Here is a 12,673-nt window from a genome sequence, read left to right on the forward strand (position 1 = left end):
CCTGCGTTCAGTGCCTAGAGAGGTAAGAGGAGTGTTAGTCACATAGTGTCATATTCCCTGGAGCTGGACCTAGACTTGCAGGTAGCCCCCATGTGGGCAAAGGGAACAGGACCTGGGTCCTCTGAAAGAGCAGAAAGTGCTCTTACCTGCTGAGCCAGCTCTCCAGCTCCTCCTTTTTCTCTTTTTAAGAAAGTATTTTTTTTCACGTGAAGTTTTTGATGCCTCCTGCATTAATTAGCGTTGCTTGTATGCATATCGACACTTGATTATTTACATGAGCAAGGCCATGTACCAGTGGTCACACCACTGAGGACTATGACTTCCCCTCCTGCAGCAACCTTTACCCGCCTATGGCTCCTCCGGCCGGGGTGGGGCCCTCTGAACCCTCTCTCATCCGAGGAGGGGTGTCAACAGCCCCATTTGGACAGGTAACCACTGCTGTCCTGAGCTCACGGGTACAACAACCACGTCATGTCAGAAGATTGCCCTTCGAGGCCCTCCTTCCATCCTCCAGCTCTTCCACTCTCCACCCTTTCTCCTGTGATTGATGTTCTCTGAGGTACATGTCCTGTTTAGGGCTGAGCACTCAGTCACTTGTTCTCACGTGCTGACCAATCACGAGTCCCCGCATTACCCAGTCGCTTCCTTATACACAGTAGCTTCTCTGACCAAAGTGGAGAGAGCATTAATCTATGGATAGAAACATAATTTTTAGAAGGCACTTTGATGCCATATCCAATCAACAAAACAACAGTAGTATATATCCTTCTCCCCAGGGCCTGTGATTTCCCCAGCCACAGAGTTTCTTTGTTTTTTTTTTGTTTTTTTTTTTTTTTGGTTTTTTTCAAGACAAGAGCCGGGCGGTGGTGGCACATACCTTTAATCCCAGCACTCAGGAGACAGAGCCAGGAGGATCTTTGTGAGTTGGAGGCCAGCCTGGTCTACAGAGAGAGTTCCTGAAAAGGCACAAAGCTACACAGAGAAACCCTGTCTCGAAAAACCAAATAAATAAATAAATAAATAAATAAATAAATAATTTTAAAAATAAATAAATAAAACAGACAAGAAATTAGTCTGGGCTCTCAAGAAAATTTCGTAGCCAGGTATGTCATTTACCTCTAGTCCCAGCACTCAGCAGACAGTGACTGGTGGATCTCTGAGTTCGAGGCCAACCTGATCTACAGAGCTAGTTCTAGGACGTCCAGGGCTACACAGGGTTTTGAGAAACCCTCTCTCAAAAAACAAACAAACAAAGACAATGACAAGAAACTCCAGTGTTCTTCGGCAAGGCAAGAGTTTTACTCCTGTAGAAGGGTGCAAAGCCTTGATTAGGTTACCACCAGGCTTTTAAGATTCCAAACACAAAGGGGTCCTGTGCCTCTCTGAGTGGTTGGAGGCAGGCCTCGCATCTTATGAGAGTGGCTGACACAGAGCAATGAGGTTCCTATGGAGAACTGAAAGTTGAGTACATGTTTTGATTTCCAGAGTGCTGACCCTAGAGGAATTCAAATTTCCTGCCAAGTGGCTTCTTTACAATTTTTTTATTTTTTATTTTTTTGCAATGGGGGAGGGCACGTTTGTCTTGTTTAACCCTTTGTTAGAAAAGATGTTGCATTGTGTTTGTTTCCCATGACCTGGAGCTGGAATTACAGGCGCTGTGAGCTGCCAGGTGGGTGCTGGGAACTGAACTCAGGTCCTCTGGAAGAGCAGTGTGTGCTCAGAACTGCTGAGTGTCTCTTCAGCCCTGGGTGGTCTTTCTTGTTCACTAGTTTGTGTGCTGAGGATGAAATTGGACCTTCAGGGATGCTAAGCACGTGGTCACTGAGCTGCACCTGTGTCCCCAAACTGTACCCACCCTCGTGTTTCCCTGATCTTTTAAGTTTCTGAAGCACCTTTTCCTTACTATCGGGGTAACATGAAGTATATACTTTCTTTGTTTTTGTTTTTGTTTTCTGTCTTATTTTTGAGACAGATTTTTACTATGTACCCCTGTGGTTGGCCCGGAACTCACTATGTAGCTGAAGATGACCTTGAACTCCTGATTTTTCTGGCTGGTGTGTAGTGGTTTCCATACCCAATCCTAGACACTGCCAGGCTAACAGGAGGACTGGTGTAAGATTGAAGCCGACCTAGGCTACATTAGACTCTGTCTCAAAAACAAACAAGCAAAGCAGGACCAGTGAGATGTTTTAGTGGTAGATGAGACCTTGATGGCACCTGCCATCAAGGCTGACCCTCTGGGTTCCATCCCTGGGACCCACACGGTGAAAGAGGGGAACCAACTCCTGCAAGCTGTTCTTTTACCTCTACAGATGTGTGCATACATCTGCCCGTGCGCATGTGCACACACACACACACACACACACACACACACACACAAATAAACATAATAAAAAACTTAAAGCACAAGCAAAATTTTAAAAATTATCTTTCTGCTTTAGCCGGCATTTGTGTGTACGAGTGTCCCCCTGTGTGGGGGTGAGGGTGACACCGGGCGTCCTGCTGTCTCTGTCCACCTCATTCCTTTCAGGCAGGGTCTCTCACTGAGCTAGAGCTCCTCCTGTCTCTCCTCCCAGAGCTGGGGTTGTGCACACGGGCCTCAGTGCCTGGCTTTTATGTGGGTACTGGACATTTGAACTCAGGGGCCCACGCTTGGGCGGCAAGCTCTCTGACCCACTGAGCCAGCTCCCCAACCCTGTCCTACCCTTTAACAACTTTGATTTTTCCCAGTGTGTGCGTCTGTGTGTGTGTGTGTGTCTGTGTGTGTGCGTGCGTCTGTGTGTGTGCGTGCACACCTGCAGAGGCCAGAAGAGGAGACAGACCTCTGGAGCTGGAGTTACAGGCAGTTGTGAACTGTTTAGTGTGGGTGCCGGGAACTGAACTCAAGTCTCCTATAAGAATAGTAAATGTTCTTAACTGCTGAGCCATCTCTACAGCCCCCATGTCCTCTTCCTGTAAAAATACAGTAACAGCTGAGCGTGGTGGCGCACGCCTTTAATCCAAACACTTGGGAGGCTGAGGCAGATGGATCTCTGAGTTCAAGGCCAGCCTGGTCTACAGAGTGGGTTCCAGGAAAGCCAGGGTTACACAGAGAAACCTTGTCTTGGGGGAAAAAAAAGAAGTGCAAGGGTAGCCTACATAATGAGCATGTCTGGGCTATGGAATGAAACAACATACAAAATCCCACTGTAACAACACCCTGCTGCTCCTGAAAGATGATTGTGACTGTTTCATTAATCAAAAATCTAAAAATGTTATATCTGAAACAGAATTTTACCTCAAAAAGTAAAATCTGCCTACACAGAGAAACACTGTCTTGAACACCCCCCCACCCCCCAAAAAAGGGTAAAATCTGGGGCTGGCGGGATGCCCAGCAGTTAAGAGCATCAGCTGCTCTTGCAGAGCACCCGTTAATTAGCTCACAATCGCCTCTAACTCCAGTTCAGGGACCCAGTGTCCTCAGGCATCAGACATGCACAGGGTGCACATGTATATATGCAAAACATTCATACATATAAAATAAAAATAACTGTAAATAAGAAAAGAAGTCAGCCATGATGGCATGTGTGCCTTTAATTCTTTCTCTTCTTTTTAAAGATCTATTTATTTATTATGTATACAATGTTCTGCCTGCATATATACTTGCATGCCAGAAGAGGGCACCAGATCTCATTATAGATGGTTTTGAGCCACCATGTGGGTGCTGGGAACTGAACTCAGGACCTCTGGAAGAGCAGCCAGGGCTCCTAGCCTCTGAGCCACCTCTCTATCCCAAAAATACATCTTTATTTATTTATCTTTTTGTTTTGTTTTTTCAAGAAAGGGTTTCTCTGTATAGTTTTGGTGCTTGTCCTGGATCTTGCTCTGTAGACCAGGCTGGCCTCGAACTCACAGAGATCCGCCTGGTTCTGCCTCCTAAGGGCTAGGATTAAAGGTGTGTGCCACCACTGCTCAGCCAGCATGCCTTTAATTCTAGTACCCAGGAGGCAGAGGCAGTTGGATCTCCGTGAGTTCAAGGTCAGCCTGGTTTATATATTGAATTCCAGATCAGTGAGAGATACATAGTGAGACCCTCTCAAAACAAGCAAACAAAAACAGAGATCTGCCTGTCTCTGCCTCCTGAATGCTGGGATTAACGGCGTGTGCCACCAATGCCAGGCTGCTTCCTGATGTTTCTGCATCACTACCAGCTCGGGGTATTGCTCTGTTTAGCATTTTTGCTGATTTTATTAGCTTCTGCTTCCCTCTGGCCCCACCCAGGAAGACTCCCACTTGTACCCCCTGACCTTCTGTTTGGTTTCTGTTCTCCAGGTGTCTGGCATGGTCCTCACCGGACTGGCTCTTGGGGTCACGTATGGAGAGGCCACACTGACAAAGGTCCTTGGGATGTCCTCTGCCTACCTCTTTCACTTTGGTTATCTGAGCCTGGGAATGGGATGCATCACCAGAGTGCTCAGCCTTGGGGGTGGTATGGAATGACGATGAAAAACAGAGGCATGCTCCTGACTGTAAGTAGTCCCCACGTAGAGACCACACAGCCCTGCCACGTGTCCACTGTCGCTGCGGGCTCCTAGTACTTTCTCTCTACGGCCGCTGTTTTAGATTGTATTTTGTTTGTTTTTCCAGACAGGGTTTCTCTCTATAACAGCTCTGGTTATCCTGGAACTTGATTTGTAGACCAGGCTGGCCTCAAACTCACAGAGATCCACCTGCCATCTGAGTGCTGGGATTAAGGCGTGCGCCATCACTGCCCAGCTTAGTTTTTTTTTTTTTTAGACAGGGTCTCAGTAGATAGCCCAAGCATACCTAAAACTCAAGATCCTCCTGTGTCCGCCTCCAGGGTGCTAAGAATAAAGATGTTCGCTCCCATACCTGGTTCATAACTAGCTTTTTTTTTCTTGAGTCAGGGTCTCATGTAGCCCAGGCTGGCCTTGATCTGGCTAGGCAACCAAGGATGACTCTCATTCTCCCTCTCCTGTTTTCAAGTCCAGGCTCCTGGCTTCCTTGTTTGATTTTGGTACCGCAGGTGGCCGAGGCTGTCAGTGCTCTCACAGTCCCCCTTCTTCATCAACCTTGAACCCTACGCACCGGCTTTGAGCGCTCCCCTCAAGCCTCTCAAGAGAAGGTTCCCATCTGGCAGCTCCCTCAAGCACCCCAGGCCAGCCTGAACCTGGATCTTTCTGCACCCTGGAAACAGAGCTGGAAACAAAACCCAGCAACCTCCCGCCTCCACCCGCATCTGAGTTCTTTCAAACTGGAGCCCAGTAGAAAGGGCGTGGGGTGGAGGACGGACCCTCTTCCTCCTCAGCACCAGGTCGGTGGGGTCCGCCGAGCAGGCTCCCAGCCCAGCCCTGTCCCTCTCTGTGTCCTCCAGTGTTTCCTGCTCCTGGTTATCATTGTCATCCTGGAAGTGGTGATGGCCTCCGTGGTGCTTGTATTCTTCCCACTTGTGAGTACAGAATTTCTAAGTCACAGAAAGAGAATCCATCAGAAGTCCGGTCCCCAGAGGCGTCCCCACTCCATTTCCTCCCCTGACACCCAGAAGCCCCGAGATGGGGGCATACTGGGGTGGGGGAGGGGAAGCTGACAACCCCAGCCTTGTCCAGCAGGGGACACCATGAATCCGTCACCATCCAACCTGTCTTCTGCAGGGAGATGGGAAGTAATGGGCAAGGCAGGCACATCGTAGAATTTGAAAAGATGTCCGAAGATTGGGGTATAGGTGTGTCTTAGCCGGAAGCCTCTGCCTGGAATCCCCACTGAGAGGCTGAGTACTCTTCTGTCACTGCTCAGGGATGTTAAGAGGTCATGTGCTCTATTTGGGAGGCGATGACAGGATGTGCTTATGGGGACAAGGAGACAACCTTCCTGTGGGTCACTGGGCCAGTCACAGAATAGGAAATCCATCTAAAGGCCTGGAGAAGAGCTGGAGCGTGGCTCAGTTCACAAACGGCCAGTCTGGCATGCACATGTCTGGGTTCCTTCCACAGCACCATATGAACCAGGGATGGTGGTGCACTTCTGTGTCTCAGCATTGGGGAGACGAGACAGTGGCGTCTCTGGGACCCGTGACCAGCCTATCAGTGAATTCCAAGCCAGTGAGAGACCCTGTCTCAAAACACAAGGTGGGGCTCACTGGGTGCTTGCCGCCAAGCCTGATGACCTGAGTTTATCCCAGGACTCAAATGCTGGGAATGAGATCTGACTCCTTTAAGGTGTTCTCTGACATCCACATGCGCGCGCGCGCGCGCGCGCGCACACACACACACACACACACACACACACACACACACACGATAAAGCAAATGTAATTCAAAACAAAACAGAAAACACAAGATGAAGAACACTCAAGGTTGACCTTTGGCCTCCACATGAATGTAGGCACACACACACACACACACACACACAAATACACACAATTGTACTTATAGACACACATACAGAAAAGAGCATGCATCTGGAGCCAGAAATCGTGGCAAACACTTGTGATTGCAGAATCCAGGAGGCTGAGGCAGGAGAATCATGAGCTACTTGCCAAGAACCTACCTCAAACAACACAAAACGTGTGTCTTGTCTCTATGCTCAGGGGCTGAGCCCCTGGTTCACTTACTCCGTTTGGGTCATCGCATGAGGGTTGTGTGCAGGGGCCACGGGACAGAAAGCCCACCCTTGTGACGACCGGCCACACCTACCCCAGGGGCTGTTGTAAATCCGTAGGTACTGCGAACTGTGACGGGTACAATGTGTCCTCGGATGTCATCTACCAGGAGGTAACTCAAACATTTTATTGTCTGTCATCTTAGAGACCCCAGGAGCTCCCGACTGTGGGAACTGTGACCAAGGGCTTGGGGGAGAGAAGCAAGCTCACTGGGTGCTCAGTTCATTTGGATAACATCACTTTGGGCTAACAAGTCAGCTTCCTGATACTGTAACAAAACACCCGAGGTTATCAGCTGAAAAAGACAGAGTAGTAACTGCTCAGGGTGGCTCACACCTATAATCCCCAGCACTGAGGAGGCTGAGGCAGGGGGAATCACAGAGTCTGAGAGGCCAGCTGGGACTACACTGCAAGAACCTAGTTTAAAAAATAAAAAGGATGCCGGGCGGTGGTGGCGCACGCCTTTAATCCCAGCACTCGGGAGGCAGAGCCAGGCGGATCTCTGTGAGTTCGAGGCCAGCCTGGACTACCAAGTGAGTCCCAGGAAAGGCGCAAAGCTACACAGAGAAACCCTGTCTCAAAAAACCAAAAAAAAAAAAAAAAATAAAAAAAATAAAAAGGAAGAAGGCTAGTGAGAAGCCTCAGCAGTCACCGGCTTGCCATCAAGCCTGACACAGCCTGAGTTTGGTCCCTGGAACCCACTTCGAAGGAGAGAGACAATTCCCCCAGGTTAACCTCTGACCTCCATGTGTACATCGTGGCATGTGGACCATGGCATGTGCACCAGGAGCATGGGCATGCAATACAGCAAAGAAATCAATAAGGCTGGAGCGATGGCTCAGTGGTTAAGAGCTCTTGTCCCAGCACCCACATGATGGCATAAAACTGTATATAATTGCAGTTCCAAGGGATCGGACGCCTTCTGTAGGCCCCAGAGACCCCCATGCTACACAGAAAGACTGACTAAGGGCCACATGAGTGAGGGTAATCAAGGGCCCCATGGTTGTTAGTGCTCAGGGCTTCCTTTCCTGGGATCTAGAGAAAGAGGGGTTTGATTGCTAAGGGGTTCGGCTGGCGGCTCCTCGCTTTGATTGACAGGACTGGGTTAGAGGAACTTGGTTCTGCATGCCCTTTCCCATGAGGCATCTGTTTCTAGTCTTATGCACAGCCTATTACACAAATGTAGAAGATGGTGAACAGGGGACTCTACCTTAAAGTTGACTTGTGGCCACAGTCTGTCTGCCTTACCGCGTGTGAACCACAACCACCTAACCTCACACCCAGATAAATTGAGAAATTCATTTGAACAGAAACTCCGATGGTCATTGGGGGATGAAAAAACATTGCTTGCTTTTGTGTGCTTGTTTTTAATTATTTCATTTATCCGTTTAGCGGGTGTGCATGTGTCAACAGGGCATGCCTGGAGTTCAGGGAACAATTTGCAGGAATCCATTTTCTCCTTCCACCACGTGGATCCTGGGGATTGAACTCAGGTCTTCAACCTTAGCAGCAAGTGCGTTTATGAGCTGAGCTACATTGCCATCCTTCTATAGCTGTCTTGGATTTCTGGGTGCATTATTAAAAAAGGGGTGTGGGTGCATGGTACATGCAGGTGAGGGTCCTGGGTTATCAATGCATTGTTAGAAGATGGTGTAGTCCAGTCCCCTCACCCATAAGACAAAGAAAAGACTAGCACCCACCCCATAGGACCATAGTGAGAGATGAATGAGAAAATACAAAGAAAGGAACAAGGTGTTGAATATAGTTAATGAAGCTCTTCTGTTCATATGTAAAGAGTTCTCAGAAATAAGTAACACTGTAGCTCAGTGCAGGAATATATCCTTAGCATGTGTGAAGACTTGAGTTCAGGCTAAGAGAAAAGGAAGGGGAAGAAGGAGGAGGAGGCATGCACATGTCCATAGTCCAAGCACTTTGGAGGTTGAAGCAGGAGTCAAGTCTGAGGCCAGCCTGGGCTATAGACTGAGATACTGTCTTAAGTAAACAAACAAGTAAATAAAAATAAATAAAACCAAGGCTGGGAATGTAGCTAAGTAGGTAGTGTGCTAACCTAGAATGCATGAACCTTTGGTGTGGTCCCCAGGACCACATAAACCAACTGTGGTTGCACACAGTTATAATCCCAGTACTTGGGAAGTGGAAGCAAGAGAATCAAGTTCAAAGTTATCCTCCACTACATAGAGAGTTCTGAGCTAGCCTGTGCTATGTGAGACCCTGCCTCACAACAACAAAAAAACACAAGGGCTGGATAGGTGTCTCAGTGGTTAAGAACACTTGGTGCTCAATCATGAGAACTTGAGTTCAGATTCCACACACACATAAGCAGCTCATAAATGCTTAAAACTGGGTTTGTATTGCTGTGCTTAAAACCCTATGACTAAATGCAACCTGGGGAGTTAAGGGTTTATTTCACTTTACAGTTTTTAGTCTACCATTGAGGGAAGTCAAGGCAGAAACTTGGAGGCAGGAACTAAAGCAGAGGGCATAGAGGAATATTGTTTACTGGCTGGCTCCTCATGGCTTGTTCAGCCTGCCTTCTTATACAACCCAGGATCACCCACCCAGAGATGGTACTACCCACAGTGACTGTACTGCATCCTCCCACATCAATCATCCATCCAAACAGATACCCCACAGGCCTGCCTACAGGACAATCTAATGAAGGCATTTCTTCCATTGAGGTTCCTCTTCCCAAATGACTCTAGCTTGTGTCAAGTTGACCGAAAAATAAGGCAGGACAACATACCATTTGTCAGTTTGATGCACCATTACAACACTATAAGCCATAACCCTTCCTTTCTTGTTTATCCCCAAGATCTCATTAATATCACAGAATAAAACATTTCAACTTTTTTCTTACTTTTTTGAAACAGTGTAGCCCTGGCTATCTTAGAACTCATTCTGTAGACCAGGCTGTCCTCAAACTCCCAGCGATCTGCCTGCATTTGCCTCCAAAGTGCCAGTATTAAAGTCGTGTACCACCACTGCCCTGCTTTAAAAAAACAAACAACAACAACAACAACAAAAAAGTCCAACTTTTAAAAGTCCCATAATCTTTAAAAATTCAAACACCTTAGAAGTAGCCTTTTTTTAAAAAAAGTATTTAAGGTCTCTCTAAAAATCCAAAGTTTCTTAATTGTGGGCTTCTGTAAAATTAAAAACAACAACAACAACAACAACAACAAAAACTAGTTATATACTTCCTTACTCCACGAGGGAAGAACTGGGTATAGTCACATTCAAACCAAGGCAAACCACAGCCCAACGGTGTGAAAGTCGGTGCCAGATGTCTGAGACCCATGATCGAGGCTCCAAAGGGCTTGTGTAGCTCCCCCTCTCGGAGTCCGACACCCACATAGCTCATCCCACAGGCTTAGCTCAGCTCCATTCCACAGTAGCTGGTCTTGTTGGTCATCCCATGATACTGGCATCTCCAAATGCTTGGGTCTTCATTACAACCGAGAGAACTTTCAACAGCCTCCACTAGGCCCCTTTCAGGGACTCTAACCCTGCCATATAACACCAAGCCTCGGGTGCTCTCCATGACCTTCATGTCTTCAAATCCAGTACCACCGGGGACACTTACATATTACCAAGTTCAGCTGCCAGCACGAGGTACAGCCTTGGCCTGCTCTGCACCGCAGCTTCTGTGTGCTGACCCTGAGGAAGCATGTTCCGATAGACCTCACCTCAATGATACTGTGCTCTTCTTAGCCACAGCTGACTCTTTAGCCCCAGTTGATAAGGACTGACTGTTCCAGCAAAGCAAAGGTTTCAGTTTAGTGGTCTTTGTCTCTTGTTAATCACAGCCCATCTTTCAGAATGTTGAATGGCCCTCACAGAGTCTTTGAGGGTCTCTCAAACTTCCGAAGCTAAGCCTCCACGGTCTGTGCTGCTCTCAGAATTTTCTTCTAAGTTCCCACAAGCACTCATTGAGCACTTGTTTAGTTAGGGTTTTGTTGCTATGATGAAACACCATGACCAAATGCAACTGGAGGAGGGAGGGTTTATTTTGCTTCACTTCACAGAGGGAAGTCAGAGCAGGATCCTGGAGGCAGGAGCTGATGCAGAGGCCATGGAGGATGCTGCTTTCTGGCTTGCTCTCCTTGGCTTGCTCAGCCTGCTTTCTTACAAAACCCAGGACCACCAGCCCAGGGATGGCACCACCTACATTAGGCTAGGTCCTCCCCCACCAATCACTAATTAAGAAAATGCCCCATAGGCTTGCCTACAGCCAGATCTGTTGAGGTATTTTCTCATTGAGGTTCCCTCCTCTCAGATGACTCCAGTTTGTGTCAAATTGACATAAAACTAGCCAGCACAGCTCAGAACACTCAATGGTTTTTCTGACCCAAAGTTCCAAAGTCCTTCCACAGTCCTCCCCAAAACATGGTCAGGTCTGTCATAGAAATACCCCACTCCTGGTACTAATTCTGTCTTAGTTAGGGTTTCTATTGCTGTAATAAAACACCATGACCAAAAAATCTTGGGAGGGAAAGGGTTTATTTGGCTTACAGATCACAGTCCATCGCTGAAGGAAGTCAGAGCAGGAACCCTGCAGGAGCTGATGCAGAGGCCATGGAGGATGCTGCTTTCTGGCTTGCTCTCCATGGTTTGCTCAGCCTGATTTCTTGTAACACTCAGGACCACCTGCCCAGGAGTGGTACTGCCCACAGCCAGATGGGCCCTCCCACATCAATAATTAATGAAAAAAATGTTTTATAGATCTGCCCACAGGCCAATCTGATAGAGACATTTTCTCAGTTGAAGTTTCCTCTTTCCAAATAATTCCAGTGTGTGTCAAGTTTACAAAAGTCAACCAGAAGATACCCTCTTCTGGCCTCTGAGGGCACACACCCACACCTACACACACACACACATACACACACACACACACACACACACACACACAAAGTAATAATAAAATAAAAAATTTAAACTAAAACAAAAATGAAAGAAGAAGAAGAAGAAGGGAGACAGAAGCGGGCATGGTGGCCCACACCTTCAATCCCAGCACTCAGGAGGCAAAGGCAGGCAGAAATAAAGTGATAGGAGCAGTAAGGAAGCCAGGAGGGCTTCTCTGAGGAGGTGTCATCTGGCTCAGTGCCGGAGAAGGGGAATACAAGTCTATCATGGGGCTGGAAAGACGGCTTTGTGGACAGAGAGCCAGCAGCACCCACAGCTCCAGATCCAGGGATGCAACACTCTGGCCTCTCTGGGCACCTGCACCTGAGTGCCTGTAGTTCCACACAGGCAAACACACAAAAATGAAAGTAACCTGTGCCAGTGTGGTGGCACATAATTTTAAGCACTAGGGAAAAGCCAGGGGAATCTGCGTTTGAGGCCCCCTTCTTCCTGTGGCTAGATGAGAGTGAGCCGGGGGCACAGGACGTGTTGGCACAGATCGTAAGGCCTGTGGGTTCAGGGAAAGGTTTGGCTCTTGTTTGTTACAGAGAGTTGTAGCAGGCTTTCTTGAAACACCAGCCCCCAAACCATGACACAGAGACTTCTTATTAATTATGAAAGCTCAGCCTATAGCTTAGGCTTGTTTATAACTAGCTCTTATAACTTAAATGAACTCATTTCTATTAATGTACATGTTGTCACATGGCTCATGGCTTTTACCTCTCTTTCCCTATGTCCTGCTTCCCCACCGTCTCCTCTGGCATCTCTCCCATGCCTCCTAGATTCATCTCCTCCTCTCTTCTCTCTGCCTGGAAGTCCCACCTAACTTCTTTCTGACTAGCTACTGCCCACTCAGTTCTCCCCCACGCCCCAGACAGAGTTTCTTTGTGTAGTTTTGGTGCCTGTCCTGGATCTCACTCTGTAGACCAGGTTGACCTTGAATTCATAGAGATCCACCTGCCTCTGCCTCCCAAGTGTTGGGATTAAAGGCAGACACCAGCACCACCACCTGGCCATTCAGCTCTTTTTTAAACCAAAAGACACATTGGCAAAGACACAGCTTCAGTGTACAAAAAGATTATTCCACAACTG

At 47.8% G+C, this 12,673-nt stretch overlaps 1 protein-coding gene across 1 annotated transcript in view; it reads left to right on the top strand.

The window, feature by feature from the left end:
* Positions 1-12,673, top strand: part of Tspan16 (tetraspanin 16) — a 30,520-nt gene that overhangs the window by 2,056 nt on the left and 15,791 nt on the right. Inside the window, 4 exon segments of the mRNA XM_059267240.1 lie at positions 4,312-4,459; positions 4,462-4,508; positions 5,375-5,449; positions 6,645-6,770. Of these exon segments, the coding sequence (XP_059123223.1) occupies positions 4,312-4,459; positions 4,462-4,508; positions 5,375-5,449; positions 6,645-6,770 (396 nt within the window).

Source organism: Peromyscus eremicus, chromosome 7 (assembly GCF_949786415.1).
Source record: "Peromyscus eremicus chromosome 7, PerEre_H2_v1, whole genome shotgun sequence".
NCBI lineage: Eukaryota > Metazoa > Chordata > Mammalia > Rodentia > Cricetidae > Peromyscus > Peromyscus eremicus.